This window comes from Tauraco erythrolophus, chromosome 5 (genome assembly GCF_009769465.1).
Source record: "Tauraco erythrolophus isolate bTauEry1 chromosome 5, bTauEry1.pri, whole genome shotgun sequence".
Lineage (NCBI taxonomy): Eukaryota > Metazoa > Chordata > Aves > Musophagiformes > Musophagidae > Tauraco > Tauraco erythrolophus.
The window spans coordinates 64,689,149-64,716,401 of NC_141469.1; the positions used below are offsets into that span (position 1 = coordinate 64,689,149).

Consider the following 27,253-nt stretch of genomic DNA (forward strand, 5'->3'; position numbering starts at 1 on the left):
AAAACATACTCACTGTTGAAATTTCAGCAGCACAGCTTTTTCTATACAGCAAATAACAGTTCTTTTAAAGGTCTGTAATTAACCAAAATCCTTTCAAGGTGAAGGGATCTGAAATCTCTCAACCATCTAGAGCCTTTCACTCAACTCCCTACCCACCCCCAGTTGCTACATAGATGTATACAATGGTCTTTCCACAAAGACTTTAAAAAAACATGAACAAGCTCACTTGGTACAACAAACAGAAGAAGCAGAAGATAATTGCAGAACCTATCACTGCACTTCTCAGGATTTATGACTGACATTGACTTTGCCAAGAGCCAGTTCTGTCATATGAAATACTGCAAATATGTTATTTTTAGTGTTTGCCTTTTATGGTGACACATTTGTACTACAGATTCTTGAATAGTATATGCTGTTCTCTAGTATATACTCTGGTACACTATTGTTCACTAGTAATAAAGGTCCTTTCTAAAACAATGGTATTCTGTAGTTTTTCCCCTCTCTCCCCATCCAGTTTAATGCATATTTTAAATAAATATAGAAAAAGAGTTAGACTGTAGACTGCTTTTCAAGCAGAAGTCTGTTCTCTAAGGTGACAATCTAATTCTAGAAAGCAGTGTGAAATGAAGCTAGTGTCTCTAAAAATATATTACTTTTCAAGTTACTCGATACCTTCACTCTCCCAGAGAAAATTTCCTGCCCTGGCTGATGGCCAAAGAGATTATATAGTAAGAGGCCATATCCTTTTGCCTTTCATTATCTAGGCTATATTTCATACCATTACAATGTAATCAAAACACTTCCTTTCTAGCCAATATCTGGCCCTAACACAGATCAACCTTTTTTCATTGGTATTTTAAGTAGCTACTCTGAAGAAAAACATCATTGAATCTCAGCATTTCTTCATTTGCCTTCATGCTGTGATAAAAATCAGAAGTATTTTATTAGATCTGTGATGACTACCCTCAAAGGGTTCTCAGGCTATAAGGTTTCACGAAGCATAAAATTAGAAAAGTGAAAGGGATTCAAATATTAGGAGAAAGGACAGTTTTCTTTTTCTCAGCCCAAAGCAGGCATAACAGAAGAGCCATTTATAGAAATAATATAGTCACATATAAGTAAGAAAAAACATTCAGATATATTTGAAAAACTTGCAATGATTATTTGTTGTTTGTTTTTCTTACTTTGAGTTCCTCTCCTGCTTTCTGTGGAAAAGCAACAATATTCACTGCAATAAACATGAAGAATGACTAGTCAAAGACTATACAAAACCATGTAGTTTTACAATGGAAAAAAACAGTATCTTCTCAAAATTTAGCAGAAATATGCCCAAGTATGTCAAGTACCATTTCTATATTTTAATTTCCAGCATGTATGTTTCAGTAATCTTCCATATGTCATGTAATTCGCCCCCATTGTAGTTTTTTAAACTTTAATTAAAGGACAATTTTTTATAGGACCATGAGTGAAATTCCCTTAGATTGACAGTCATGTGCCTTCCTCCTGAGAAGATTACGCTAACCCTTGATTCACTGGCGAACAAAGAAACCAACAAAGAAAAGAATAAAGAAACTTCACATTTTAAATAGCCTATTGTCATTCCTAAAAAAGGTGCAAATTTATTTTATATCAAATATACATCCGTGTTAACTTGCCACTGAAATCCCTTCTAGTTAAGATAACGAGTATTAAGAATTATGAGTACACTGTTCAAGACTTGAATGAAAAGTTCAATGCCATGTTTCCATCTTAGAGATGCACCTAATACACATGGAATGGGTAATGGAATAGTGTTAAAAAAAAAAAAAAAGGCTCCACACTCCAGTATCTTTGAGATTTAATTTCAAATATTCAAAATTCTTGATGCTTCCATTCTTCATGTCTACTTGAATCTTTTCATCTTTACTGATTTTTAATTCAGTCATGGATTTAGTCACTGTTTTTTGATGAACAATGAGGAAAAAAGCCTTATCTTATCTTAGATACCACCTATATGACCAACAATTTTGAGGGAGATTATATAACTAACTACATAGTTTCAATTTTGAATATAGGAGTGTATGGATAATCTGGCTCACAGATCCAAATCAAGTTTCTCAGCAATGCCCAGCACACAGGCGACTCAATGCCCAGCACACAGGTGACACAGGGGGGGTGTAGAAGCAACCCAGCTTTGTATTGCATTGAGGCAGAGACGACCCACACGGGGAGCTGTGTAGATCGCTCAGCCCTGAGTTGTCTGATGAGTCAGTGCTGCATTACACAAAGAACCAAAACTTGATTTGAGCCTTGAAATCCCTCAACAAAGAATATGCCCTGAGTCTCAATCCAACCATTGTCCAGTTGCTCGAGATAAGGTAAAGGGAAGCTGGAAGGTTTCTGCTTCAGCCACAACTTTATGTACTCAGACAACTTTGTGTATTCAGACGATCGATATGGGGAAACTCCCTTTCACACCCCCAAAGACCCCCTCAGGCATAGTACCTACACAGTCACGTAAGTCAGGGGATAAAAGCCCTATGATCTGGGTTGGGAATCGGGAGCTGCTTCTCCAACTACACAGCTGGTCTGTGAGGAGATTCTTACCCCCCTTGATCGGGACGCCGGGCAAGGTAACTTCCCTGGGATTGAGAGCCCTTACCTGGAGGGGTGATTATTTAGCAGCTTTAAGTCTGTGCGCTTGTGTGTCGTCTCTTTTGTGTGCTGCAATAGCGCATTCCGTGACTCTCTTGTGTGTTGTGATAGTGTATTGTAATAGTGTATATCTTGCTTTTAAATTGCAATAGTGCATTCCTCCATTGTATCCATAAAAACCTGCAATAGTGGCGTATTGAATCTGCAAGTGCAGCTCAAGTAAATTGTTCAAATAAAACCGTTTGCTTGGACCTTGTAGTCGAGTCTCTTTTCCTCACAAGGGGGAAAAAAAAGCACTAAGAAATAGTTTTTGTACTGTTCAATGAGTCTAAATGAGCAAACAAGAAAATAGATCCAATATGATACGGAAGGCAAAAATAAAATGGTAATTATGAAGCTATTCCTGCGCACTGTTCACCAAACAGTATGCAAGAAAGAATCAAAGGTTGAAAACTTAAATAGCAATAAAAAGAAACAGAGTTATTCTAAAGAACAATGGAACAGCAATTTGATGGAAGACAACACATTTCATGTATTAAGAACTTCAAATTGAGGGCAGACATGTTCTACTTGTAGGAAGACAAGAAAAATCTGCATCATTCTATAGAAGCAGAGTACAGTCTATTTAGACACAACTAAACGTACTAGCTCAGCTGAGGCAGTTAAAAAAAAAAGGAAAAGAAAACAACAGCAAGAGGCTAAAGGAGAAGTATAACTAGTCAACCTCCTAACTGTATTCTCACAGAAGAAGAATAAGCAACTTGGTAAAATACCCAGCAACACATTCTAACTGACACTCCTGCAGCTGAGTTTCCACAGCCTGCTTTGATGTCCAAGTTGTATCTGAAGACCAGACCAAATCTGAGGAAAAAAAAAGTCCCTAGAACTAGATTCTGGATGTTATGCATGAGAGGTACTATCTTATACTGTGAAAGAGTAAACTTTCCGAATATCAAAAGTGAGAAGCAGGGAGAGATGAAGGCTCTTGGTAGACAGAAATAAAGGGTTATGAAGTCACCTGGTTTCTCAAAGAGACACTTGCCCTTCTATGAAAAGAAACTGCTGTTTCTTGAAATACCAGTTTTGAGAAAAGGGAAAAGAGGATACACACAGATAGTAGTGTTAAATGTTCTTCCCCGCCCCCCCCCCAAAAAAAAAAAAAGGTATAAAAGAAGGTGTCATTTGATTTTTTAGATAAATTACTACAGTCAATTTCTACAAGCAGAATCTCTCATTAGTAATATAGATGAAAGCATACGATAAAACACTAGGAACTTCATCTCTTCTGTTGTATGTGATGGCCATCACATCTTCCCTACAATGTTCTATCTGTAGTTTAATTAAAGGAAATAAATAAAGGTCATTTCCGACGAAAGAAAATATGTAGAGCATGTGGTTGGCACAAAAGGCAGTCATTTGTGGTATTCCTTCTAAACCGGCTCCCAGGAAGCTCTGCACCTCAGTTTCATCACTTATCAGCAAGTGATAAGAACAAGATTTTTGTCTATAAGTGAGAGTCCTTAAAGAGATGTCAAAACCAGATTGAAACGGCAAAAAAAAAATTCCAGTAAGGGCAGTGCCTAAGGCCTCTCTCTAGCATTCCTAAGTAGTGGCTGTTTCTTCAGTTCTTTCATTTCACCCATAAATAGTGTGTTTGCATGTACTGTAGTTTTCTTGCACTGCCACGTCACAGAATGCCTTAGGCATATATGGGAAGATCTGTGCACAGGGTCGGTGGTTCCTCATGTCTCCCACTGTCAGACATTTGCATTCCAAGAATCTTTATTAGGTGTGTCAAGAGAGCCTTTCTAAGGCATCAAAAGTTGCTTATTTCACCCCTGACATTCCTTATCTAGGAAGCTATTGCAATACTCTTCATGGGAAAACATAGATAAGCTGCCAAAAGTGCAGCTACAGTATTGCCAGCTACTGCTACACAAATTTCAGTAATATTAAAAGGAGACATTTTCACTTTGAACTGCAGTTAAGTTAGACACGTTATTCTCATCTATGTGTCTTAAAAATAGCCCTGCAGTTCTTAAGTGCAGTAAAGGCCAACCAGGCCATTTCAGAACAGTGTTTTTTGCTTCCAGCTTGTCTCTCAAAAACTCTTGCTAGCTGCAAAAACAATCTTAATAGAGCACCGTGCAAAACTGGGTGTCAATAGAACTTGAACTGAGGACTTCTGTACATAGACTACCATCTACTGTCCCATGCTTCTTTTAGGTGTATTAAACCCCATTACAACACTGAGTCAGGTTTCAGGTTGCAATAATCCCTGGTCCAAGATTTAAGATTATATCTTTTTTTAAAAATAATGGAAAATTTTAGGTCAACTGAGATTAGTGTGACTGCTAGTCTCATTGTGGTGCAGAGCAAGGGGAATCGGCAAGGAGCTGTACAAACCGAGTCAAGAATAGATTTGCCAGGCAACAGTGTTTCAGTTCAAAAACAGACTTGACTGAAGTTCATGAAGTTCAGGAATACCATGTATTACAAAAATTATCTGAACGTGGACCTTTTCTGAAAAATGGAGTGGAATTTTTGTTTTCACAAGGATTAATATAAATTATCTTCCTCTCACTTGAATGTAGAAGCAGTAGTCTAGACTGAATAACTTGCTCTAGGAAAAAAATAATCTTTTAGGTTAAAAGAACTTCAGTCCTTCTATTAAGATATTCAAGACAAAGAAGGGAATCAAAGAATACAAAGAAGCTTTTCAGCAAGTGTACTTTTTGTAAATTGTTTCCTATTTCTTATTGTGTGATTCCCTGGGATTTTGGATATTGATTCTATAACTTAAATATTAATCAATGTTAGGACAATGCTCATTTTACATCAACAATATAAAAATACATGACTGGAGATAATATCTACCTTCAACCCAAATTTCACACTCTCTTTCTCAAAAGGTGAGGAATAGATACTTTTCCAAAGGTTACGGAAACAACAAATTAGATTTTTATGGAATTAAGTAAAGAGTGGAGGTACCAACAAACTGCAAAACCAATATTCTACTGGCTATTCTCTTTGCTCTATCACATGCAGAGCATTGAGTTGTCTTAATGACATATTTGTACAACCAAACCAGATGGAGAAATGGACTTCAGTAGCAAAAGTCAAAATTTCTTTGCATCCTAAACCCCATAGAATTGCTCTGAGTTAAGCATGAAGAGCCCATGCAAATTCTTTCTAAACTGAGAGGTTATTACAATATGTACTGGTTCATTTTCCAAACGGTCTGAAGTTTAAATTTGCATATAATACACTACAATGCTCTTTCCGGAAGCAGGAAAGTTGTAGATAGCATTACACACATTCAATTTAGAGATGCCTGTTGGGATAGCAACGTTCACTTCATGTCAGCATTTAACTCCTCTCCTGTTCCCTGTTTAGAAAGCAGTACTTAAGTTATAGGTGAGCAAATTAATCAAGAATGCCAGAACAAGAGAAAAGTGAACAGTTATCATACTATGAATAAATAATAGTGCAGCAAGTCAGGATTGTCCTTAGGATCAACGTGGCCATAGAGGCGCACGCCATTTTTTTTGTTGCAGTTTGAACTATCCAGACATTACATAATGTAGCAGCCCTTGAAATACTAATACCAAGCAAAACATCCACACCTATAGTAGCGGCTGCATAGAACAAACTGTAATGTCTTTTAGTCAGTCAAACTGCACTACACTAAAGCCAGCAGAGCTGACGAAATGGTTAAATGAAGCAATAAATAATGAGTTCATTCTGTGCTTAAAATGCGAAGTACTGAAGTGCTGGCCAACCTTCTGCTGAAGCCTGATGTAGTAGAGCCATCTTTCAAATAGGCAGGAGGCAGAGTAAGAAAGTCTGCTCTGAATCATGATGGCTACATTCAGTTAAAGGTTACCTAGCCAACACCATCCAGCTAGGGAAACTTTAATAGTTCATCTTCCTTCTCAGTCCAAAGCATTTAATTTCTATCCTCGTGTCATCAACCTGAACAACAGTCCTTCTCAGGACAAAAGATATGAAGAACCACAACATAGTAGGCCTGCTATAACTATAAAACTAGGGAAGGCCTTCATTAAAAGCCAGTTTCTGTATTAGTTTATACAGGAACTTGCGTGGGTCATATGCCAGTTCTGGAGTGACTTTGGCTGTAACATCTCACCACATAAGGTCACATGCAAGTTGCCACTTACCTACGTTACAGCAACAGTGATGTTTTCTCTATCCAACAAGAGATTAAATTAATCTCATTTAGATTGTGCTTTAAGTTTTGTTTTCTTTTTGAAGGGGGAGTGTAGGGGCTTTAGTTAGTGATTAGAAATCTGAGAATAAAGAGAAATTCTAGGCTGAAATCTGAATCGCCAGTCTCTGAATTTGCAGTCAGCAGCATGTTCTAGAATTGCAATGTCTGGCATCTGTAACGACTCCCCAGTGAACTGCAAATTACAATCTCCACCTACTTCCTTTATAGGTAAAGTCCCCCAAAATTACCTCTCATGGGTTTTGTGGAAAACAGGCTTTTATAGGTTCCTTCTGGCCATATGGCAAGCCTGAGGAAGCTCAGATAGAATCAGCTCTCCTTCTGTCCCAACCGTCTCTAATTAAACTTGAAAGCCCTCACCAGCGGCGATGCTCTTTTGGAAAAAAAGGCAGAAAACATACAGTAAGATTTACCTCTGTAAGGCTAAAAGTGTTTTCCCTTATTTTTCACCACACGAGAGACTCACTGTACCAACATCTCAGCATATCATAAATTGAGAATTAAGTCATCTCTATCATCCTAAGGGACAAAGGATTGAAGTCTTTAAATCCAGTAAATATCCATATTAATTGACAATAAAGGACTGTAACATAAAATACTCTCTGCAGTGTACAGGAAAGACACATTAAAAAATTAAGTTCAGCATTCTTGGTTCATTATATTAAACTGCTCCTTAACTATGATTCAAGCTCCCCCTAAACTGACATCTGCAGAATTCCTTCTAGTACCAGTGGTTCACAAGCATTCTTGGGTAAACTATCCAATACAGAGAGAACAAGTATTTTCCTCTTTGAGTTTTTTTCCTTTCCAAATTTGCTTCACTGAAGACTGGTTAAGTATAATCATAGTTTAGGAGACATAAAAATCCATATTTAATTAAGAAACTGTTAAAGTGCAGAAACAGAAATTGAGAGAATTTATAATTTTTTAAAAATCAGTTTGGAATATTATACCAATCTTCAACTATGTTATATTATACATAGTATCGAAATTAGATGTCTCAGCTTTATGCATGAGAGAACTCAAAGAATTTAGGAACATAAAACCCATTCGTTGATTCTCTGAGGACTCTCCATGCAGCAACTGTGAGAATTAAATTTTCTATGGACTTAGTCATTCAGAATTAAGGCAGGCCCTTAAAAAGGAGTTATATTTCCCCACTTTTTATTAATATCTTCAATTCTGCATAAGAACTTCCCTGGAGATTTTTTTGTTGCCTTTTTAAAAAACACTGATACACTCAGTAACTTTTGTTTATCTGCTTGAGCCACATATCAGTTGGTCACTGCTGATTTAAAAGGGTTTGTTTACACTGCCTGTAAACAGGCTACTAGATAAATAGCTGTGTCATTTATCTTAATGTAAGTCTTTAAGGTTCAAAAGCAGAAAATTCTGAGTGAAGGGATCTAACTGGAACTAAGAGTGAATTTCACCAATAAGTATTTAACAGAAGCAGCTCATTTTATACATCAAGAATAGAAAAAACAAGAAACAAATTTTATACATTACATTTGTTAGTTAAATTATCTACATAATTTCATTCCTATTGTTTTCTGAACTAATTGGTTCAGCAAGTATTTACATTGAGAACTAGCAGAAAAAACAGATTTCAAGGAAGAAGGGAGCAAATTAGAAAAAGTCGTGATGAGCTGCACATTCTACTAAGTGGGACGTTTGATACTGGAATACGAATTCTAAGCCAGCACACTTTTAACTGCCTATACTGGACAATAACAGAAATTCACTCTTCAAACACTTTAAATTCATAAAAATTAACTTACATAACTCAAACAAATAGCATTACTACTTTTTATCTAAAACTATGATTTAGCTGAAAATAAGCATGTCTATTCACCTACACATTATCCTTGTTTAAATAACTCGAAGATTTTTTAGGGAATAAGGTAGAAACTAAGTCAGTTCACATTCAACCTTCAACTATGAATAATTGTCATTATGAGATACATGTTTCTATTTGATCTCTGGGCTTAAGCATGATATTACAAAGAATATCTTTGTGCCCACTCATGGGCCTTGACAGTCAAACACAGGCATGTAGAATATCTAACTGTAGCGATGAATTACTGCAAGAAATTCTACCTTACAACAAACAAAAAAAAAACCATTTTCTTCCTTCTATACATCACACGATGATTGCTGGTCTTAAACACTGAAAGCATTTATTTACATGACTGATAACACAATATTTATTTTTGCAATATTCTCTAACTTGACACTTAATAGGAAAACATGCCTACATACAAAAGAGAGAACAAGAATTTTCTTTATTGATTTTGCAGATATTTGAGAGAACGCCATTGCATGTAACCGGCCCCATTTTGGTTAAGTGGATGTACCTGTTAAACTAATCAACAGAGAATTTATTTTTTTGTTGAACTGCATTGCACTTTGCTATCTTATTCCCAGGAGGAAACTGTGAAACTGTGTAAGTATTGCACTCAGCACCCTTGGGAAAGTGTGTCTGAATACAGCTTGTTTTCCTGCATGAAGAAGTGTGCTTCAACTCCTGGTTTTTAGGGTGGTGGGGTTTTTTTTTCCCTTTCTCTTAAAAGCAAAGCTGTCATAACGCAGAGGGACACACTTGACTGAAGAGACTCGCCTTCCCCTTCAGAATCAGCTATCTGGAAAGCATATACCAAGGATTACAGGTTCTGACAGCATCTCATGCTATACCTGGCCTCTAATTATCAGTGTATTAATGCTTTATCCATTTTACTAATATGTCACAGGATAAAAAAGAGAGTGGAAGTGCAAAACACTAAGGATGCTAGGTTGTGGCCAAATGTTAAACAGTCTTCTAGGAAGTTTGTTACCAACTTGCACTCATCAAGACTAGTCTAGAGGAGCAGGAGGTCCTCAGTTCATGTTAGTTCAGTTAATACAAGTCTCAGCTACTCATAGGGCAAATATTTAAGTGGTCTTCCCATAAGCAGTGATGGGGCCATGTGGTATCCTAGAGGCCACACTTTCTGTGATACTAAAAGAATTCATAGTTAGCTATGAGAGATGGATTCTATTTGTCTAATCTTTTTCCCTTGGCCACCTGAAAGCACAACCTTATCAAATAAGAGGAGACAAATGAAAGCTGTTCACATATTATACAAGCTGTTTATAAAGCACTGAAACGCTCAGATGAAAGGCACTGCATAAGTGCAAAGTATTAATTATTCTTATAACATAAATGCCATGCAGGCACTGCAAATATACAGTATGAATAAGATGGAGCAATGAATCACTTTGATATGAAGCAGCATGTTAGTGTTAAAGAAATATGTCTTCATAACAGACTTGTTGCACACAAATTTTAGTCCTCTACTTGCTTTGACCTGCAAGTAGCTGAAAAAAACCCAGTGTTTCAGGAGTGATTCTACCTGCTAATTACCTCCAACCCCCAAGCATTTTAACTTGTTACCCTTTCCACAGGAAGTCTGACCTATTCGAGTTCACAGAACTCCTAATCTTGAGTTGTGTATTCATCTATTCTGAGTCGTATCACACTAACTGTAGCGTACTTTACTTAAGGAAAATAAGGTTCTTGGTGTCTGGTCTATAATAAGCACTTAGTACATCAAACAAGATACTTCTTTACAGGCCTTTGCCCCTTCTGCAACTTAAGGGCATTTTTGTATATACAAGCGAACTTACGTAGTTGAATTATTCCTCCTGATTTACTTCATAAAATAGCATCTTTTCTCTACTCAGATTACTTCGGTGTATATTTAAGAAGTCTGCTCATTTCTTGATTTACAGAAACATGTCATATGGATATTGATTCAAGTTTTCAACACTTAAGTACTTACATTAAGTCCCTTACTATTTCAGTTGTTTGCATTTTTTCACTATTCCTACTGATCAATTCTCCTTTTGTGAATTGCCTCAGATGATGCAACTGACAGGGGCACAAAGTAGCAATTAAGTCCATTTCTTACATTAGAAAGAACACACTTTCCAGATGAGTTCTAGAACTAATAAAGCTCAATTTTCCCTGCTGTTTAACAGTGTTTCTTCTATGTTTGGTCTATTACAAGCTTTCAGGTCCATAGCCATCTCTTCCTCCCTCGAAGTCCTGTCAGCTCCAATTGCATGAGCTGAAGTCTAACATTTTCAGTTATGAGCTATGAATGTTTGCAGAAAAGTCCTATTTGTTCAATTTCATCATCCAGATCTCTAAAGCCAGCTTTCACATTGTCAAGAATGCATTTACAGAGCATACCTGAGACATGACAAAGTTTTTTACTAGGAAAGTATTTTTAAAGCATCAAGTTTCAAAGTGGTAATTGCATTTACTTAATTTATATTATAAAGCAACATATTGTATCTTACAAAGGTATGTCCTGTTTAAGTAACGTTATTAAACTGCTGTAATTACCCTTAAGAAACTTAAACAACCTGAGATGTGGTATTGCCTTTGGGCAAAGGAGCAAACACGTCAAAGAATATTAAGCATAATATTTTAAGTAGGATTTGGAATAGCACTGCATACCTGTTGAACATTGGTAAGTAATGATGCCAGAATTACTGTCTCCAAACATGTCTCTCTGTGAAAGGCCTCGCTACATTTCTCTTCACATTTCAGTACAAATAAAACAGTCCAGTCCTAAAACATGTGGGTTCATTCCCACCTATGTTCTGCTTAGTCTCTAGAGCTAGTTTTAATTTTCACAGATCGATACTTTCAATCAGTCTGTGACAAACATTGTTAATGTATTCCTCACTGTCTGACTTCTTGGCTGTTGCTGCTTTGTACAATACTGGAAAGGCCCAGAGACAGTATAAAGATTTACACAAATAAATGCTGAAACATGAAGTAAAAGCAACATCTTGGAATACTGCCTCTGGACTTGTTTCAGCACTATTTTTGTTGGAAATATGTATTTTAAAACTACTTCAATTAAGATAGTTTTTAAAATAAAATGTTTGACACGGACAAAGCTAGTATAGTCGAAGAGCTTTCTGACAACATGTGGTGCCTTATTATTTTAGAGTTCATCCAAGTCTCATTCAATTCTTATGTAAATAAAAGGCAAAAGCTCCTTATATATTTTTTCATTATGCAGATAGCAGCACCATTTTTCTTATTCCAGAAGAGTATCTTTTAATAATTATTTTTAAGCTTTTCATATTAGCTGTCAAGCACAGAATCAGTTTAAAATGTACTTTGAGAACATTTAATCTAATCTTGAGTCTTTATAAATACTAGTTAATACATTGTTTATTTATGAAGCATTAACGAGGAACTTTAGACCTGCATTCTTTCACTGAGAGGCAGACAAAGCAGAACAAAAGAATAAAGAATGAACTGAGATTCTTTTAAAACTTTCAACAATGTAATCAGAAATACACCAAGACAGAGACACTTGTATTCACAAACAGACGGAGAAAAAATAAAGTAACTGAGCTAGAATTCTCTTCCTAAAGCCAATTTGAAAGAGCAGTCCTAGTTTCAGTAACTATCCCATCATTTTTACAACAGCCTTTTATAACACATATGTTCATGCACATAACAGGATTCTTCCTATTTTCAGGAAGGAAAACCAAAATGAAAGTATGCAATTTTCTAAAACAAAAACTACAAAAGATATTTCAGTGTTCATGAAAAGTACTAAACTTACAGCTCTGAAGAAAGAGGGGCTGGTGATGCACAAAGCCTGTGTAACAAAGATGAGGAAATGCATACATCATGTAGTCAAAACTATTCTACAGAGACAAGAAATAAATGAAACGTAAGAACAACCCCAGTGTCCAGCTCCTCCTTGGGCCTTTTACAAAAAACAAACAAACAAAAAGTCCATGTCCCCCCAACCACTCCCACTCATTCTTGATTTTAGATCTTTCGATATTGATTTTGTAACATCAACAGATTTCTCAGCCTAAGTTATGCTTGAATTAGCAATCTGTTTATTTTATAAGATTTTCATAAATTACCCTGTTATCACAATCTGAACTTGTAAAGGTCATTTCACCTAGGAAAGAGCCTCGCTCTCCAGATAGCCATTTTAAATACTGTACTCTATGGTTTTAGAAAATAAAGCAAGACAAAATAATCCCCACCCAAATAGAACATTTGGTTATCGTATAGTACCAGAGTCTCCTAAACACTGCTCTTAAATAGTGTGATGACAAATAATAAAAAATCCCCTTTCCATCATCCCTGCGGTTCTAAGGTAAAAAGAGTATTACCAGTTAAGAAAACTGATGTATTACTAGCATTTCTCAGATACGCCACATTATTTTTAAAGCAGATGGGTACATGATCTAAATAGGCCTTAAACCCGCTGTACGTTTTCTCCCAGATGGAGAAAATCGTGACAGTGTAGACTTTCATTGCCACAAAATGAATGGAGAATGGAAAAGAGAATATTTGAAAGATACAGCTTATCTATCTAAAACCTGCGGGCCACGAGTTACTACAGGCAGCCACTGCAATAGCTCAAGCATTTGCACTATAGGTATAAATCCTCGCTTTTTTAATAAAGCCCACTAGTCTAGAGCACTGTTCTAAGACAGAACTAAGAAGCAGTTTCACAAGTCACTGAGGTGACTTTCAACATTACATTCCAGATCTGCTCCAAAGGAAACTGAAACTCCAGGGATGCCTGGAGATGGACAGGCCTTATCTCAAACTAGTGAAAGCAAACAAACAAAATTCAAGACATAAGAATGGAATAGCATGTTCCAATAAACCAAGAGTACAGAAGGAAATAAATGAGAGGGGAAGAAGGGCTAAAAGAATAAAAAGATCAAGACTTCAAGTAACTATTACTTTGACTTGTAAATGAAGAAAAAAAAGCAAAAGTAAGAAGAGATTATTGACATAAGGAATAGTAAGAAAAAAATTGGTTTTATGACAAAGATATTGAGGATGTTGACATATCATTTACATATCTATAGATATTATAGCTTAATTTGAATGCAAATAAAATACTAAATGATAGCACATTACTGCTGAGTAGATTTCTGAAATGACTGTACTACGAGATTAAAATGGCGAACAACATTTTTCTATTTACACTCAGCAGTATTACACATGCTGTTTGTACTTTCAGATGATCTTCAATGCTCCACACACAGAAAAACATCCATCCATACAAAGATAACATTTTTGACCCAAGGGATTCCTTAGGTGCAGAATCTTCCTCCATTCATAGCAAGTACTCTCTATTTGCAGAAGGCTAGTAAGAAGACAGACTAGTAGGATTCTACTCTGAAATGATTAGAAGGCTCTTGTAGATTCCTCTATAAAGTATGTTTTTTTGGGCAAAATAGTTTCATAAAGACAGCCAGTCAGTCTACGGGGACAAGACAAGAAAAATGTTTATATTTGGCAGCAATTTACCAACTAACTCCATAAACTGTCTTCTTAGGAAATAAATACAAAATATTCTGGAAACTCTTCTTGTTTACAAAAGGTTGCATAATGAAAAAGAACTGCTATTTCTTGTCACACAGTTCTAAACATTATTGAACAATTACAACAACAATGTGAATTGATTAATAGAAACTATTGTATAAGTCAAGGAAGTGTTTAGATCGACTCTTACTGTAAAATATTGTATTTGGTAATAAACTAAACTAAAGTAAAACCACCACAAATACATACAATAAACAGAAAATCCAGTAGACCAACAGACCAAAGGAAAAAGTGAACATGATAGAATTGCTGTGCCTAAATATTGTTAAAATAATTTGTATATTAATTTCAGTTAAAATGAAAAAATGTCACTTCATCCTAAAACTATAAGTACCTCAATAAAAGCAGTTAGAGACCCACTAAAGCAAGCAGGCCTCTGATAAAGTTGTAAGGTTGCTAGAGTGCCTACAGAAACACATGAGTAGATGGACATGTTTAAAAAAAAAAAAAAGAGGAGATACGCTTTGCTATAATTACAGTATTAGTAATGAATTTTGACAAGTTTAAATGTCAATTCTTAATTAAAAAATATGCAAAAATATCAGAAATAAACCATTTGTATAGTCAACACTATCTCTGGAACAAAGTAGTACTTCAGTTTCTGCAACAGAACTGTTGCTTAGTTCTATCCTCTCTCAAAAACTAGTGAACTTCTTTTTAAAGCACACATATAGGAAATAACATGAGAATCACACCAAACCTCAATAAAATATTTTATTTTTGCTGTATAAGAGTAATAGATTTGGCTGTTAATGATTTTCAAGTCACAAGAGCCCTGTCCTGCCACATAGAGCACATACTAATCCTTTTAATATTTTATAAAGTATTTCTGCAATTGCTGTAGCTACCCTAATGCTTATAGTCAAGTAAAGTTTGTTGTTAAAACACATGAAACATCTCTTTGTTCAGAAGCAAGTTTAGTTCTTAGGTCGTTCCTCAGTCTTGGGCTGGCAAATAAGAATGGAAGTACCAAATACTTTAAACAAGTTCACAATAAACCAGCTTCATTAAAGTTTCCATCTTGAATACCAGAAGTATGTATTTAAGCTTACAAAAATATTTGAAAAACAGGACCTGAAACACCTGGTCCTAAACTCTAACCTGTATAGTTAAGATTTTACAAATGGGAAAATAACAGTTCTGAAGGTGACAACTAAAGAGCTTACACAAAAAAGTGAGGAACACACCCAAGAAACAGTTTTTTTTTAATTAAAGGTACCTAGGATTGTCAAATACGTTGTTAAATATATTCCATTAACACATATATATAAATAACTAGTCATAGTTTATAAAAAAATAGTAATATTAAAGTCTTGGCATTATAGAAGCACTAGAACATCTGTATCTCCCATCAAGGCCCTAGTGTTTCATTACAACTACAAAATTTAGACAATGAGACACTTGAAGAAACAAAACTAAACTACCTCTAAACCACAGTTTTTCCTACCTGAAATCAAGCCTAGGAAAGAAGCAGAAAGTACATCTGTGACATTCTTTACATTCCCAAGACTGAAAAAATTTACCAACTGGTCTCTAGGTAGTTCAGTCACTATTGCCTTGTACACCTGGATTTCCATCCAGCTGTGTAGATCTATGTTGAGCATTACTTCATCTGATGTCCAATGTTCTTTGCAGCTGTGCCTGATTGGAGTACGGGGGCATCAGGCCTTTTACTATAGGAAGACTATTGTGGAGACACAGTTTATTGCATGGTTTTAGACTTCAAAGCTTTTAAAGGTTGTAAAACTAGGCAAGTTTTGTGAAGTTGGAGAAATCAAGGTAGTTTGGGCTTTATTACAAATTTAAGTGTTGTACTTTGCATTTCTTTCTATATTTTCTGAGAACAGTATTGGATTACATGCAAGTAATGTTTCTAGGTGGGAATTTTGGGTACTTGTTACAGAGAAATTTAGATAAACAATGCTTATGACAAGAAAATAGTTGTAATGAGAACAAATAGAGTCTTTAAAGCAAAGAAGTCCTGTTCTTGCCATGCAGTATTTTGGTCAATTTGCTGTTGAAGAAGGAAGAGAATACACTTTGCATAAAACATCTCAATACCTGTTGTGCTACAGAATCCAGGTAAATACTTTAATCATAGCTTATAGCTCAGAGCAGACCTCAGAAGTAACTAAATACTCAGGTAGTGAGGCAAACGCTGAAGAGTTCTAAGTCACTCCCAGCAGGGATTTGCTTTAGCTAGCTCAATACTAACTTGAGTATTTAAAGTAATGCACTGCTGATGCACTTCGAAGGAGACCTGCTGACTGATACAATGGTTTGAGAGTAATATAGAAAATTTCCGTTTCAATTTCTATTTTATATGCTTTAGACTTTCTTTAGAAGACACATACCCTAGAACTTCCCAAACTACCCAATATTCTGCTAGGTCTTAGATCACAATTGTTCAGCAATGTTAAAATTGTTCTGACCAGTGACAAAATCTTTGTTGTTAGAGATCTCATTTTCTGCTAATAGAACTAGTAATTTACGCACTGAATTTTGAGGAAATGTAGTGGTTCTTGAAATTTAACTGATTGTTTTCTTTGGGATTTAACCCTAAGATTCTAGTTAAAGTCCTTCTGTCAAAGTTTACTTATTTTACTCTTGTAGAACAAGTAACACTTAGTCAAGTTTTGTCACTCAAACCGTAACACTTAGAGTTTTTACTTTCTATATGATACAGCTATGAACATCCAAGGAACTTTAAGAGGCCTTCCAAGTCACATAACCTTCAAATATGAACCTTGCACTTACACTACATTTGATGATTTCTTTGCTTATCCTAAGATTTTGTAACCTTGTTAGCCTTATAAGAAGGGTAGCAGGTTAAGGCAGGATTCCAGCTTGAATTTGGATAGACTTCAGAAAGTTTAGCTTCAAGAAAGCTATGAAAAGGGAAGAAAGCCAGTTGTAAAGATTATTGGGATTCAGAATAAAATGTGATGCATAGAAAAACAATTACACACTAAACAGTCAGAAATACCCAGGTAGTTTCTTTTGAAGGCCTTTTGCTCTACTGTAGATCCCTTGGATGAACTCGCAGCCACAAGTGCTTGATTCTGCCTAAATATCAGCTGTGAGCATTACTAGGCTGGACAACTTCTTGGGTGCCAGGAAAACTAACAACTTAGTCAGTGCTTTTCTTGTCACTATTAAACTATTGTTATTTTATCATGACTTCAGGCTATGGCTTCTGGTTATTTTCTTCCCAGCTGAGAAAGAAAAATGAAAATCCCAATCGCTCTCTACTTTTATCACACTTACAACACAGAGTTCCAAAAATATTATTTGTAGTGGCTATGTTATTGAAACTGGCTTTTCTGGGGAAAAGTCAGAACAACCGAAGCCTGGTTTCTGCAGATTTTATTGCTATGTGCAAATGTGCAGACCACAGTAATCCTGGCTCATGCCCCTGTCTGCATCTGCTGTTCAGCATGTTTCGCATGTGCTAAGTGATGGCTCTTACACCTTACAGGCCAGGTAACTCTTCAGCTTCTTTTGGCAATAACATTAATATCCGTTTCTGTCTTCTACATATTCAGCAGTTTTCACAAAATGTTATATCTTTTACACCTTTTTCCTTCTGTCCAGTTTCTTCAGAAAACTGTAGATATTTAAATATTTCCAATTTATATGATTATGCTCCAAAGATTTTTTCCAAAGGTATTCCAAATCAGAAATTCAGTCAAATGAAACAGTCGTCTAAGTACAGTGCTTTAGAAAACTAGATTCTTTTTATTACAAAAATACAAGAGAACAGTCAACTAGTATTGTAACATTTGTGTTTTACCTTGTTTTAGAAAAACTATATAAATTTCATATTTCAAGAAATGTTCCTGAAAGTGGCACAAACAGCAAATATTCTTCACTTGCTCTGCAATATATCAGCAGTTTTAAATAGGCTTTTTCTTTTTCCACTGCAGTACATTAGCTGTTTACTGGATATTCAGGATATATCATAAATCTCCCTTTCAGATCAAGAAAGAGGGGAAGTGATGTGCATAGGTGATGTAACTGTTTAGAAGTTCCTAGTAATGTCATTATAGTCTAAAATCCACTACAAATTTTTCTGCACGTTTTCTTATCTTCTAAAGGAAAAGACCCCTTCTTTTCCCCAATATTCAGAGACAGGATTTTGGAGTCTAACCCACGTATTTGCCGCGTCCTTGTACGGTTAGCTCAGCCTCCTAAGCACGGAATGAGTCCTCGCTTTTGCTCCACGGGCTCCCTAACAGCTCCCGACAGCTCAAGGGCTCCGTGCTTCCCGCCCGGGCGGCTGGCCCTTGGGCAGAACCCCGCCTGCCAGAGCCCTGCCCGTGCTGTCTGCGAGTGACCTCTTCAGCCACGGCTGCGTCATTACATTTCAGGAACGTCACGGCGCAGAATCGCACTGACTATTCCAAAGGAACAGCTTTTGAGGTACAGCTACCACATCAGTCCTCTCTTAAAGATCCAGAATGAAGTGGCGACTAACAGTGAAATGCATTTTTAGTGGGAACTTTGGAAAAGTAAGTTTTGTTAGTAATATGCCTTTTTAAAAGTACATTCACAAATGTGTGTGTGCTGTTGCCAGATGAAGAATTATTAATAATTATTAAATTAAACCAATTAGAGGGTGGACCATGAAAGGGTATTAAACTGACCATCAAAGAGCTTTGCAAGAGACTGAGAAGTTGGCATGAAGTGTATTTGCTGTGATTCAGCAATGGTTGTGTTTCTGAACTATTAACATGAGCACAACTATGGGTTTCAAAAAGGGAAATAAACCAAAAGCTACAAATTAATTGATATCGGCAAGATTACTTGAAAGTACACCTGATTTTAAAATCATCTACTATTGTCAGCAGTGTTTCTCATGACTCATTCTGTTCAGCGATTAAGATTTGCCTTCTCATTTAATGATGCTGTAAGAGTCAAGATTCAGAAAAGCAGAGTTTACATTAAAATTTAAAGAACATAAGGATTTTTTCCTACGTTTCTTGTAAACATCCTGATATTAGCAGCCTCTGAAAAGAATACAACAATGATGTAAAAGACCTAAGCAAAAAAGGCTCCCTAGCTTGTGCACAGCTTCCTAGCTCAGGTGGTATTTATGTACGATTCTGGAGTCATATCACTGAAGTAAAGACTGATGTTCTGCCAGATAAAATAAGAGCAACAAGATACTGAAGCATTATAGAATCATAGAATCATAGAATCATAGAATCATAGAATCATAGAATCATAGAATGGTTAGGGTTGGAAGCACCTCAAAGATCATCTAGTTCCAACCCCCCTGCCATGGGCAGGGAAATTACAACAGTGCATCTTTGCTGTTAAAACACTGCAACCTCAATGCTGCTGTTAAATGCATCTAAACTGTGTCTGCTGTATTTTGTAAAAGAAATCAACAGTTTCTACTATTCGGTTCTGAACAGAACTGTACTTGAGTCAATGGCAGGAAATAGAGATTACGAAGTCTGATGGCATCAGTGAGGTTTTTTTGCTGTGTGATGAAAGTAAATGTCTCTTGACCCCGGGCTCTATGCAGTGAATGTTTAGTAATTTTGTTTTCTGTTTTTAGAGATCCTCTATTCCCATGTGCTGCCTATTCTAAGATAATTTTCACCCTACAAAATATATTTTGTAACTCAGTAGGACTGAAATATGCGTTTAAGCATAATAGACTGACAGTGGTAAAAGCAGTCAAGCCAGCAGAAACAGTGTTTGATTGTAGTAAAACAGCATTGTCTACAGATTGACTCTCAGTACCTTAAGTCTTATTAATGACCTGATAAATAGTACCGTACAAAAAATACCACTTGTGTCTCTTGCCTTCTTAGCAAGCAACTTTGTAAGAAAGTTTGCTGTTCAAGTCATGGAAGCATGGATGTTTTCAGAATTCAACTAGGAAAACTAAGTTCCTTTGAGGTAATATGTATCATGGTGAATTCTCACCCATGAAAAGGCAGTTTAGGTTTCTTTATTCTAGTGGCATTACCTATAGATATGAGTTGGAAGAGCAACTCTTTCTCTCTGTGCTATCCATTGGCATAGAGATGGGGAATGGGTGGGATTCACCTCACCTATTGCAACAATGAAATAATGAAATGTTTAGTCTGAAGTATTTGGCTTAAGTTCTTGTCCATGTACCAAAAAGGTAAATGACTCCTGGTAGATGTGCTTCTCTCTAGTTACTGCAGATAGAGTCTAGGGTGACTTGTTCAGGTTAAATAGCTAACCTACAGATGGGTAAAATTAGGTGAAAATGTCTTTAGTATTAATTGTTTGATTGTGGTTTGGTTTTTTTTTCCGTAAGTGAGGTTCCTCTGTCTGCTGTTACTATTCTATTTTACAACTCAAAAGTATCAGTAACAGGGCGTTAGCTTTCATATTACCTAACCCAACAACAACAACAAAAGAATTACCAGAAGTTAACAGCTTGTGTTGCCCTAGTGTCCACATCAGCACCACCGGCAGGCTGCAAATTCTTAGTGAGGGGGAAGGAAGAATCTAAGAGAAGAAACACATGAAGGAGGATTCCCTGGCCGTCTTAATTGTGCAACTTCTTCTACAATTCCCACTTCCTGCTTCACGGAAGTCTGAAGGAGAATGAACCACTAGAAGGCTTTCGCACCCATACTGTGATTCTTGTCCTTTTTCCCAGCAGATATTAAAAAAAAATACTATACTAAACAACCATGAATGACATGCCATGGTTTCCATATTGCTTGATGGGCATTACAATGATATTTCAGGGGTAAGCTTCCTGATCTGTTGGCAATGCTCATGACATCTCCTTTGTTTAGCATACTTAGATCCACAGCTTGCCTTGGTTTAGAAGATCAGTTGGCTCCAGTTTGTAGGATGATGTAAGCTTGAGTACATAACCAATGTAAAACTTTTTCCCCTTTGTATACAAGAACAACCGAACACACTCGGTTTCTATAAATGATCTTTTGACCCTGTAAAAATGTCGGTATCTCAATATTCAGCTCGTCTGGATACATTGTCACTGAAGACTCAGATACAGATAAAGGCAATGCTGTTGTCTTCGACAGTCACAAAGAAGACTCTCTGGAGATATTTTCTACAAAGTAACTTTTCACCTTGGAATAAAAACATATATAAGCACATAGAGCCAAAACATGACTTTTCAAAGCTGTACTTTTTTTAATCTTGTGGACAAAGATCTAAAATCTTCAAACTGACAGCTCTGTTTATTCCCTCTGCAAACCTGTACCAAAAGGTACAGATTTTAAAAATATGTTGGAGATCGATTTCAAAGGAGAAATTTAATTATGGTATGTATGAAGACACTGTTTAGTCATGGATATGAATTCCTAAGCTTGCATAGCCACAAGGCCTACACATGTGACTGTCTGCAAGCAATAGGAGGTAGCTTAATCCAAAATATTAGCAATTTCAAAGTGTTGAAAGACTTCACAACAAAAGATAAGAAGAAATTTAAAGCACCGCAAGTGTTTCAGGAAAGTGACTGCTATGCTCCTTTAAGGAAATGTTGACAAGTTTAAAAGAATTACGTAGTCTTCAGATGTAACTAAACAACCTTACAGGAAGTTCTGAATGGGAAACTATAAATTCTACCCTGCTCAAACAGGACTTTTTTGGACAAAATTTTCCTTTGAGAACATCAAATAGGCTCAGTTAACTTCAAACCAAAATAGGTTGTGAGGAACTACTAGACTGGAGGTATAATCTACCTCAGTGTATGTTCAGCAATCACACTAGCATTAAGGCTCAGACCTGTGTAGTGGTAAACACTGTGCAGTGCTGGTTGACCTTAATTTCTATTTGCTTTAGAAGGAAAGGAAGACAGTGGAAATTATTATGAGTTATTCATAATAAAAATAAAACAAAACACCTAAACCAAACAAACTTATGCAGCACTTACTTTTATGTTTTATCATTGAACAAAAGCAAATGCACATAAATGTCACTACAAAGTATCAAAAGAAGTTTTGAAATGGGGACCATCTTAATGTCTTCTGGAAATCTGTTACACAAGCGGGTGTTTGGCTAGATCTAGAAAATTTTAGGTTATCTCGTAGTATAGACCCCAACTCCCATCGGTATGGGGCTTGGAGACATTCTAATTAATTGACAGTAAAAACTGCATCAATTGCCTAATACACACTTTTCAGGAGCAAATTGTGAATTCTTTAACCTAGATTATTGAGGTAACAGTCGCATGGAATGTTGTTAGAGTCAGTTCTGTTTCTAATTTTACCACGTGGCTCTTGTATCAAGTAGAACTTCATTTCCCAAGCAGAAACCAATGAAACACTCTAGAGAATGAAAAAGGTCAGAATCTGTTATTCCATGTGCTTACTCACCACTGCATGATCCACTGTTGTTGTGTGACTACTTCTAAGCACTGTGGTACCTGTCCTTAGGTATCTTCCACAATCAGAAGACGATGATACCCAGTGACTTAGTTAAGAGGTATGCACTTACCTGACATCAGGGACTGGGTTGCCAGCAACTCTGCATTCCAGCAATACTTTGTTTCCTTCAGCAACTTCCTGGCTCCGGAGCTTCTGAGTGAATTGAGGTGGTGAAGACTGATTCTCTTCCATGTTGCTGAAGGGGTGGCAAAGGACCATTTCGCTCGGAGTGATGCTCTCTCTTTCAGAAAAGTGTTCTCCGTTCAGATGAACCCCAGGTAATTTTGCCTCAGGCTCAGTCTCTTGATGTGGCTTGTCAAACTCCTGGTTTGCTGAAGTACTTACAGCTAGCTGTTTCTGTTTAGGAGACAGGTATCCACTGTCTGGAGAAGAAGAGTCCCCATCAGGACTTCGGCCTCTTGTCTTTGCTGCCTGTCTAAATATAGATGACAATTCCTCTATGAATGTGGCAGCTTTGTCACACAGCTTATTCCTGAAAGGAACTTCTCCCTGTGATGTTGATTCAGACTTTGGGTTTGTCTTAGGCACACCTGGACCATCTTTCTCCGAATGTTTCAGGCTTCTAATGAAGCTAGGACTAGCAGCAAGCGAAGGTGAGGTGCTTGCTTGCCTCCTGGAAACTGTGACAAAACTACTTGCTGTTTGAGGTGCAGTGGATTGCTGTTTCTGATTCCCTGGGAGAACGTGACTTGCAGCAGATGAAGCCAGACTGCTTGCTTGAGGCCTCAGTATAGCATCTTGCTTGTGCTGTTTGGTACCGCTGAAAGAAGGATTTTCTGAAGTGCTAGAAAGAGAGGTGTTCAAATAATGAGTGAAGTCTGGCCCTGCATTCTGATCCTCTTTCATGGAATTGGCAATGGCTTCTCGAGCTATGTCAAGGCTTTTACATATCTCCTCCTGGGTAAGGAAGGCAGAAAGTTCATTTGAAAATTCCCCATTCTGTATGTCTGACGGAGAATCATAGAAAAAGTCATGGTAGGATGAAGCTTCTGACATATTTTCAGGATATCCCTTGTTGGTGCCTCTCTCTGCACAGAAAGCCTCCTTCCGCATTAAAGAAAGAGGCAATGCCTGACCACAGCTTCTGTCTTGCGTCCTGGAAGACATAAACACAGCTCTTTAACAAAAAAACTTGTCAATAAAAAAACCACTCTTATATCCTGGTTCGCATAAGCTAGACACAAAACTAGGAGAAGAGCAGAACCCAGCAGTGCATTAAATACTTACCGCAAACCTTGGTTTCTATTAAAATGGTCCAGGGCTGCAAATTGTCTAGGTGGAAATGAGAGCACTTAGGACTCATTTTTCTCATGTGTCTTCTTTCAGAACTGTGAAGATATCCTTTGTCTGTACACTGCCTAGTACAAGCTCTGTTCCACTGGACCAGTCTGAGCGATTTATTATTTCGCATCCGATTTGTTATTTCACATAGAATCACAGAATCATTTGGGTTGGAACGGACCTTAAAGATCACCTAGTTCCAACTTCCCTGCCATGGACAGGAACACCTTCAACTAGATCAGGTTGCTCTTACAATCAATGCTATTACACTTCACTTTTTCAGTTTTAGGCTTATGATGATTTGGGGAATATAATTACTTTTCTCTTTCCCATAAAACTGCCTTCCAGATACTAAACCAACAAATTCCAAGAGGAAAACACTGTTCTAGTTGAAACCATTACGAGAATCTACACAAGGATGTTTGGATTAGAAATGCCAAGTTACATTTTCTGATTAATATTGATAACGTTTAATATTATTTTACTTCTTGCATTAACGTTTTTAACTTGTTGCCTTTCAATACAATTTAGTATTGAACCCAGTCAGTTCAGTTCCAACCCCCCTGTCACTGCCAGGGACACCTTCCACTAGACCAAGTTGCTCAAAGCCCCATCCAACCTGGCCTTGAACATCTCTAGGATGGGGCATCCACAACTTGTTTGGGCAATTTTTGAAAATTCTCTTCTTATGATAAGTTCTATGAGATTAATTCTGCATAAGATTTTAAAAAAGATTATATTTTCTCTTAATGATCCAGAGTATTTCTCCACTAATAGATAGGCAGCTTGACAGTCGTAAGATGCACTCGGATGTATTTTACATCAGCTTGTGCAAGCTCCGATTACTTTTAGTCACTTCACCAGGGCTTACCCGGCATGTAGTCATTAACTGACTGACAGATTATTGGAATTCTTGGCCTGGCATATGCATCTCTTGATATGCCTCCTTGTCTTTCCAACGGATTACAACTCAACACATAGAGAGAAGTATAAGGGAACCAAAGCATTTTAAGATTTGATATATGTTTTTATAGAATACAGTGATAGGCTTATTCTTTGCTGGGATTACATCTTTCCCTTTGTCTGTGTGTTTACAGGGCAACACATTTAGCAACCATGCCAATCTCTTGTCAACAAAATCTAAAATAGTATATACAGAATAACTGACTACTGCATAGCAGCTTTAAAGAATGAATCTAAGAAGCCAGGCAAACAGTTGATCTAGAGACTCAGCTGTTAATGGCATAAACTGGATGAACGCCAGGGAACCAAGGGTTAAACCTGGGGAGTTTCTGCCTCCTTAATCTTAGTTATTTTTTAAATCTCTGTACTCAAATGAACAAAAAAGGTGCGAGTTCACTACTTAGATAACTCATAAATATCAGTGCTTCACATGATTATTTAAATCTGATTCGTACTGGTTCATAGCTTGCCCACATCTCAAAGCAATCCGTTACATACTCAGATAAACTTTTATGACTTCCAACGCCAAGCTGCTCTGCTGTTTCAAAGGGTTATGGGTCAGAGGACAATTTCAGCTATTGCTAGCCACTTGACACTATGATTAAAATGAATGTATTATGAATCAGCATACCTTCTCCTAATATTCAGTTTTATGCTGTTTTGTCACTCATTAGAAAAAAAAAAAAAGACTACATATGTCATAATTTACAAATGGAGGTAAATCAATCTGTAGCTGGGTATTCAGATAAAGTCAATGAATTTAAACAAGTGGTGGTTACTGGCAGTTTCTAATGCTGATAAGCCTTCTTGGTGAGAAAGGTCTGGTGCTTAAAAATGGATTTATATGTCTAGCTTTAAAGAGCTGAATGGAAGTGTCCAGTATAGAGACCTTTTTTCAGCCACACTGTAATACATAAAACCACTGTTCTTTTAGAGCAACTTGTAACCACAGCAAACTGGAGGTGAAGTATCGCTAACCCTATCAAGTGGCATAGGAGATCGTAATTAGAAATTTTGAATGCTATTTCTAGCTTCTCCAAGTTAGACTACAATGTATTTATAACAGTTTTCATCATCATTACTCATTAGGTAACCTGCAAAGCCATATACTATATCATTTAAAGACACAAACATAAAATACAATGTTGCATGCAGATCAGTGTTCAGCTATACTTCCAGCATTATCACGTTTAAACTACTTATGGGGTCGTATTTGCTACACATTTAAAAATTACTCAGAAATAAACACACATTTTAATATCACGCTGTTTAAATATTTCTCCAAAATTAACGTAGATGCTTTAAGGAATAATATGGTAAATAGTAAATTCAAAAGAATGTCAGAAAACATTTAAATAACTAATCAAATCAAGGTATTCAAGAGATACATAATGAAACACGGAAAACCAGAGAAAATCAAAGGACTCATTTCAAGACAAGTATAAGCATCCTGACTTTGCAGAACCTGTTGAATGAAAAATCATTACTTAAAAAAATATGACCCCAAGCAAATCTGTTCAAAGGAATAATATGAAGGAAGAAATGTATCTAGTAAGATTTTTTAAAACAAAGAAGGCACATATTTTCCCTCTGAATTTTGAAACCCTGCAAAACTACTCCCTAAAGTACAACAAATTAAATTTAGCAGAAAATATAAAACAGACCTTACAATGAACAGGCCAATATGAAGAGTCTCAAGTATAATTAATTGCAAGTAAAGTTGCTTTTTTCCCCTCTTTATCTAAGCAGGCTTAAAGTTGCTCCAGCTATTCACTAAAGATTGCTTGGTCCTCAGTAAGCATTGAGAAGACTGTGGCCCGTGCGTTACATCTGTCCTCTGTATGTAATTCTTACCCCACTCATCTATATTTGGTAACTGAACTCATGTTTCAGCAGACTGCTGCTATCTGGAATTCCAGCAGAAGCAACGTTAGGTCTGGAAGTGGCACAAAGTTCTGTGCACTTATGACTCAGAAATTAAGAGAACTTAATAATTTAAATGAACAATTTTTACTGTGTTTAAAATATTATTCCAGAATTTTAGGATGTGATTTTTCTCATTATTAAAGGGCCTGCCTCCACAGGTCATAGAAAACACAGTGTGTGAAAGTTAATTTTTGAAAAATAATTTATTTCTACTGCATTTTGTCTTAATAGATTCTTCATTATTTTAACAATAAAAATATGACAATAAATAAAATAATTGGCTTTTTCTACTAAAAGTAGTTTAAAAATAATAGCTTCCTTGTGCACCTTAAAATCTTCCAGGAAAAGAAAAAAAAA

General features: G+C 36.5%; 1 protein-coding gene across 3 annotated transcripts in view; it reads right to left on the reverse strand.

Moving 5' to 3' along the window:
* PALLD (palladin, cytoskeletal associated protein) overlaps nucleotides 1-23,737 on the reverse strand; it is a 193,984-nt gene extending 170,247 nt beyond the window's left edge. For 2 of the 3 annotated variants that reach the window (XM_086611305.1, XM_086611304.1), the window contains exon 1: nucleotides 22,776-23,737. In XM_086611305.1, the coding sequence (XP_086467431.1) occupies nucleotides 22,776-23,722 (947 nt within the window). In that variant the 5' untranslated portion in view covers nucleotides 23,723-23,737. The remainder of the gene's footprint in view (nucleotides 1-22,775) is intronic. The other variant, XM_086611303.1, reaches the window with a different exon arrangement.
* Nucleotides 23,738-27,253: the final 3,516 nt, after the last annotated feature.